This window comes from Ornithodoros turicata, unplaced genomic scaffold (assembly GCF_037126465.1).
Source record: "Ornithodoros turicata isolate Travis unplaced genomic scaffold, ASM3712646v1 ctg00000950.1, whole genome shotgun sequence".
Taxonomy (NCBI): domain Eukaryota; kingdom Metazoa; phylum Arthropoda; class Arachnida; order Ixodida; family Argasidae; genus Ornithodoros; species Ornithodoros turicata.
Window position 1 is genome coordinate 1 of NW_026999424.1, and position 6,776 is coordinate 6,776.

At 48.3% G+C, this 6,776-nt stretch overlaps 1 protein-coding gene across 1 annotated transcript; it reads right to left on the minus strand.

Moving 5' to 3' along the window:
• Positions 1-395: 395 nt before the first annotated feature.
• On the minus strand, positions 396-1,388 carry LOC135375865 (uncharacterized). The gene has a single exon (XM_064608503.1). The coding sequence runs from the start codon at positions 1,386-1,388 to the stop codon at positions 396-398; it is 993 nt and encodes a 330-aa protein (XP_064464573.1).
• Between the last annotated feature and the right edge of the window lie 5,388 nt (positions 1,389-6,776).

A 6,776-nucleotide genomic window follows, 5' to 3' on the forward strand; every position in this document is an offset into this window, starting at 1 on the left:
TCATCAAGATTTTTCAGGAAACCCCGGCAGTTCCACTGAATAATGCTCTGGGAACCCATAAGAAATGCACATAAGAGGAAAAGAATATGGACTGAATGACTACTCTAAGGCGTAAAGACCTCGTGGAACAACTGTCCATGAATGCGGAGATTTTAAGGAGCTTGTATTCTCGGTGGAGGAACCCTTTGTTGTTGTTCCTTGGCTTTTCTCCTCGTCCTCGGCCAGCTTTTTTCCCTCTTTGTTCCCTGCCCATGGAAAAACTTGGTAAACTCGAAGACGGACTTCTGAGAGCAGCAGTCGTCGTCATCGAGATCCATGCTCTGACTCGTGTTTTGAGGACAGGCCCATGGCAATCCCGTCCCAAACGGAAGGGGATGCAACAACCTCCTCTGAGGTTAACATTGCATCTCCTGGCTGTTCGTCTGAGAGGCCACTGGAGGAGAGCCCTCATTGTCCCTCTCTTTGTGTTGGGGAGTGTGGAGGGGAGCCCCAGAGGTCTGGGTCTCCACCGATACTCTGAGTGGTGCCACTCCCCTGCGCACCACATCAGAGAAGGTTCCTTTCTTCTGGAACGCCAATTGTGCCTTTGCTGCACTGTATGTGATATTTTGCTCCGTTTTCAGCTTGAGGATCTGTTTCTCCTCCTTCCAACAAGGACATGATCTGGAGTAAACAGGGTGGTTACCCTTGCAATTGGCACACTGAAAGTCATTGCTGCACGACTCTGACGAATGGTCTTTGCCGGAGCACTTAGCACAGACGGGCTGCCCACGGCATACCTGAGAACCGTGGCCAAACCGCTGGCACTTGTAACAGCGACTCGGATTTGGGATGTAAGCCCTCACATTGCAACTGAGGTAACCGGCTTTGATTGTGTCCGGCAGCTTGTGGAGCTTGAAAGAAAGGATTATGTGCTTTGTTGGGATTTCTTTCCCATCCCTACGCATGACTATTCGCTTTACGGCTACCACACCGTGCTGTTGTAGGCCGTCTTGAAGTTCCGATTCCGAACAGTCAAGAAGGTCGCTCTCAGAAATTACTCCTTTAACAATGTTGAGAATCCGGTGAGAACTTACTGTGACAGATATCCCATTGATGCTTGTCAGTGAAAGAAGCGCACTGCTTTGCTCTCGCTTTTCAACATGGACCTGGATATCTCCAGAGCCCAGTTTCTTGGCATTGTATTCTTTACCTATCAGCTGTTCAAGTGCTTTCGCTATTACAAAAGGAGATACCTTTGACAGTGGTCTTGTGTCATCATTCGAGTGGACAACGAGAAACTTTGCAAACCATGGTTCGGGTGTTGAGGTATTTAAATCAATTTGCTGGTACTCGGTGCGGAACCGTTTCCGATTCCGATCTCGGGGTTTTAAAGAAGAGGATGCCATAAAGGTGACAATACAATTCGATGCAAGGGTCCTGCCGCCCACCACGGAGCCCAACCAGGGGACCGCGTTTGACGCAGTAGCAGGTACGCCTACACTATACCCAAGCGCAGCTTCTGGAGAGTGAAAGACTGCCCAAGGTTGACTCTTGCCGCCAAAGAAGGTGAAAAGAGGAAAGGAGAGAAAGAAGGAGACCAAGGAAGAGAAAGTGATGAAAAGGGAGATGGCGACTAGCTGAATAGTCCTGGCCGGGCCTTCCAGGACCACCCGTCTATGGGAAGCAGGGGCCAAAGCGGTGTGTTGCTTCCCCGGAGGGGCCCCGAAGGGTCCAAAACAACCTCCGGGTCTACTCAACCGCTAGGATCCCCCTTTCCCCAGACACGGGAAAGCCACGCACAGCTATACGTGGGGGTCTCCCTCCTGCGGCGACCCAACCGTGAGTGCAGGAGGGGGCTACTGCGGCTGCTGCCGGGCGATGGGGGCGCTATGTTCCCGACGCCGGGTGTAAAAAAATAGCTAAATGACACAAAGCACGGCCAAGTATGACTCCCACCATGTATTTCAAATGCAATCTGTTCAAAGACGAGTGATAAGCGGTAGTAAGAATAATGTAGTATGCGGGAGTAACTATGACTCTCTTTCGTTCTTGTGCGAACCATATATTGGCCCTCCTGTAGCTTCGACTTCGGGATGGGACCGTTGGTGAGCGATAGCGCAAGGAATGGATCACATAGTTACACCGGGTAGCCGCCTCCGCGAGGTTCCCGCCGGAAACAGCGGACGTAAAATCCAGAGTTCTTCTGGTGTCCGGCTGGCCAAAGGCCACCTACCCAATGGGGATTCCGATACCCATAACCTCCGGGAACATTCTGGTAACCCGCCACAGCAGACAGGAGTTCGGCGAAAGAAAGGTCTCTCCATACCGGTTGCTTCTGATTGTGACACAAGACCGGATATGACAGAGGAAAACCCACTTGAACTGTAGAATGTGGGAACCACTGATTATGTCAAACTCGACTCTGATGCGCACAGTGGTCGTCATGCCATGTGCAAGGAAATGCCTGATGAGCACAATGGTCGCCATGCCAAGTGCCAAAAGATACCGATAAAGCACAGCGGTCGTCATGCCGTGTGCAAAAGGCACCTAACCCTTCATACACACGATGGTGCGGGGCCGAGAACGGTTAGCGCCCGTCTCGGACCCATTTGTTTTCCCATTCTCGGGACGATACGTTGTCCTCTGTGCGCATCCCCCTTGAGGGCACCGGAGGTGTACATGCATCTCAAAGTGAGGCACAATAAGAAGGCTATCAGTTGGACATGTGCCGTGTGCAACGAGCAGTTCCATTCGCTCAAGATGGTGAGGGGACATCATCGAAGGGTGCATCAGAAATCGAAAAAGCGCCCTACCCAAACAAGCCAGGAGCTGGAGGAGAAAGGAAGCCGAGGGCGGCCGCGGTGTTCACCCAGCGGTAAGACCCAGGTTGAGACGGGCACTTCCCCACAAACCCCTCCACCTGACAGATGAGGCGTGTACGAGGACTTCTGGTCCCGCACGACCCGGGTTGTGAAGGGTATACTGGATGATCAGTGGGCGAGTCACCAGTTGAAGGGGCGATCCGCTGTGATGTCAGGGACCGCCTACTCTCCTTCCAAAACAACTCATTGGGATACCAATGACTGGACACCAGTCACCCGAATGATGAAGGAGCTGCTTGATGCAGAGTGGGAGAAGCAGTATGGATTTGAAGGCACTACCAATACTACGCCCATGAGTCAAGCCGTTGAGGCTGCCACGTCTCGGTCTCTCCGATCACCGACCACTCCAATCTCTTGCCTGCCAATTCTCGAGCGTCCCCAAGGACGGGACCGCGTCCCCCCGAAGCATCCTGAGATAGTCGGTATGCGTGGGAATAACAACGATTTAATACGAGTAACTAGGGACAAGACAATACATGTTGGAGCCTATGTCTCCAGACGAATCAGCCAGAAGAATGATCCAGGCCGAACTCTCGCGCATCGTCTTCAGTGTCCGCAACCCAACCCACTAGCGCCACTACACATCCTAGAATGCTACACGATGCCGCTGATGATGACTGGGGAGCCTCGTTATATGGGGCGCCTCTTCGAGGTGCCTACGGGGCCTCCCCATGTCTAACACTTGGAATCCCGGTCGTGGAACCCTACCCTGCGGAGTGCAGATCTCCTAGACGTCGAAAGGCGCGTGCGGGGAATCTGGATGTCTTAACATGATGATGATGATGATTCGGGTTTTTATGGCGCACGGACAACTAAGGTCATAGTGCGCCAAATCTATGGTGAAATTATGACTAGTTAAAACTGTGCATGGAAACTGATAGGATCGTTAAAATTATATGTGAAGTAAATTAAAATGCATAAAACAGCTGTATAAAATTACAGAAGACTAACATGCCAGTGTCTTTTAAGAAGTTAATAACTCTGTTAAAAGGGATGATAGCCTCATCACCGAGCAACAGTGCTGGGTGAAGAGGTAAAAACTGTCTATAAAACTCTATGAAATGGTGCTGACGATGAGGTTCATGGTATGAACAGGTGATGAGTATATGCAGAACGGAGAGAAGCTCACCACAGTGCATACACTGAGGAGGCTCCTCTCCATAAAACAAAAATCCATGGGTCAAGAATGTATGGCCAATGCGTAATCTTGTTCGCATAACGCATGACAATCGGTTTTCTGGGAAAGTTCCATGGCTTTGAATCTGGGGTTTAATGAGATGGAGCTTATTGTGTGTCTGTGTATCCCAGAGATTCTGCCAGTTTTTATAGAGAGATTTCTTGAGTGCACATGTGATATCTTCCTGAGGTACTTCAAACAGAGTAATATCTTTTACAGTAGAAGCTCTAGCAGCCTGGTCTACCAAATCATTTCCCGGTATGCCTGTATGGCTGGGCACCCAGCAGAGGATTACAGAGTAGCACTTCTTCTGTGCTGCACTGATTAAGAATTGTGCACGTTGAACAAGAAAATTCTTTTGTGGGTGCCTGCTACAAATGGCACTGATGGAACACAAGGAATCTGTATATATTACCGAACACCTTATGTAACTACGAAGAATGTACTGGAGTGCCAAGATAATGGCATAAAGCTCTGCAGTAAAGATAGATGCTGCGTTGTTAATACGATGTGACTTTGTGCATGTGCCAGAAATCATGGCACAAGTCACTCCTGCACTAGAGCTTGACCCATCTGTGTAAATTTCGGTGTGACTTCCAAAGCTTTCTCTCAAGTGTTCGAATTCTTGCTGTAGTACTCGTGCAGAGGTTTTCTGTTTACTGTATTTTGTCAAAGTGGTATCAGACTTTGGAAGTGGTTCCCAAGGTGGGACCCTCTTACCACACTCTACAACTTGGGAATTAAAAGAAGAAATTTCGTGATGCTCAATATCCCTCTCAATTCGCATTGAGAAAGTAGGGACGACCGAAGGCCTGTTAATGAACATCTGTTTGAACCGTGTTTTTGTAACGCAGGTTAAAGCTGGTTGTTTTGGGTAGCTTCTTATTCTTAGGGCGTATGATGCCCCAAGGTAAAATCGCCGTCTGTTCAAGGAACATTCATTTGATTCAACATATAGACTTTCGACCGGCGAGGTTCGGAATGCACCGAGCACGAGCCTAAGCCCCTGGTGGTGGACAGGGTCTAAAATTTTTAATACAGACTGACGGGCGGAGCCATATACGACACATCCGTAATCTATCTTTGAACGAATGCAAGATGTATACACACGTCGCAAAGTTTCCTGGTCCGCACCCGATGACTTGTCTGCGAGAATTTTCACTAAATTCATCGACTTTATACACTTAACCTTCAAGCTTTGGATATGGGACTTGAAGGTGAGTTTAGAGTCGAATATGACGCCAAGAAATTTGCTCTCCAATTTTACAGAGATATCTTGCCCATTAAGTTTGAGTGTGGGTGCTGGAAATGCTCCTCTCATTCTCACGAAGTGGACACAAACTGTTTTCTCTGTGGAGAATTTAAACCCGTTTAGTGAAGACCATTTGGCCATTTTATTTATACACAGCTGCATCTGTCGTTCACATCTTGACAAGCTTGCCGAGCAACAGGATATTTGGATGTCATCCACATATAAAGAATATGATATGGAAGGTGGAATGACACTGGCTATAGAGTTAATTTTGACCAAGAATAATGTGACGCTAAGAACGGATCCCTGCGGGACACCATTCTCCTGCACAAATGTACGGGATAAAGTAGTCCCTAGTTGGACTCTAAATGTTCTTTGCTGAAGGAAATCAGCGATGCATTTCAAAAGACGACCCCTTATACCCAAGGAATACAGGTCCTGCAAGATACCGTATCGCCATGCGGTATCATACGCTTTTTCCATGTCAAAGAAAACTGACAAACAGTGCTGCCTCCTGACAAAAGCTTCACGAATAGTTGTTTCTAGACGAATGAGGTGATCCAGTGTGGAACACCCCATTCGAAAACCGCATTGGAATTGAGATATGCAGTTATTTGTTTCTAGGAGATGGATCAGTCGGCTGTTCACAATTCTCTCAAAGGTCTTACCTATGCAGCTTGTAAGAGCAATAGGGCGGTAACTGCCTGGACTTGAAGCTTCCTTCCCTGGTTTCAGGAGGGGTATTACAGTGGCAATTTTCCATGCGGATGGAAGTGTGCCCTGTATCCAGACATGGTTGAAAAAGTCAAGTAAACATTTTTTTGATGAGTCCGACATGTGGTCAAGCATGGAATATGTAACTCGGTCTGGGCCTGGAGCAGTTGCTTTGGCAGATAATAAAGAGCGTGAAAGTTCTACCATGGTGAATGTTTGGTTATACGCAAAGCCATCACCATCACGTAACGGAAATTTTTGTTTTTCAGCTCTTTGTTTAGTCTTAAGAAATTCACCTGTATAGTGTGAAGAGCTTGAAATGCTTTTAAAGTGTTCACCAAGGATATTAGCCTGTTCCTCTAGGCTTTGGCATACCTGGCCGTTGACTTCTAGAAGAGGATCCGAGCGGCTGAGATGCTCCCCACGGATTTTGCGGAGCCTGTCCCACACCACTTTGGATGGGGTATTAGAGGACAGAGAAGACACAAAGTTGTGCCAAGAGGACCGCTTTGCTTGTTTTCGCGTCCATCTAGCCTTTGCTCGTGCCTTTTTAAAAAGTAAGAGATTTTGTGTTGTGGGGTACCTCCGAAAAGTGCCCCACGCCCGGTTTTGAAGCTTGCGAGTTTCGTGGCATTCACTATTCCACCAAGGCTTCGGTCGCTTTGGGAGATTCCCAGAAGTTTGGGGAATGGACGCAGTTGCTGCATCCAGAATAATGTTTGTGATGAGGTTGTTCGCTTCCTCTATTGTCACCACATCAAAGGGGATT

Bases quoted from the DNA above. Each gene is read 5' to 3' on its own strand.
- LOC135375865 (XM_064608503.1), bottom strand. From the start codon at position 1,388: ATGGCATCCTCTTCTTTAAAACCCCGAGATCGGAATCGGAAACGGTTC.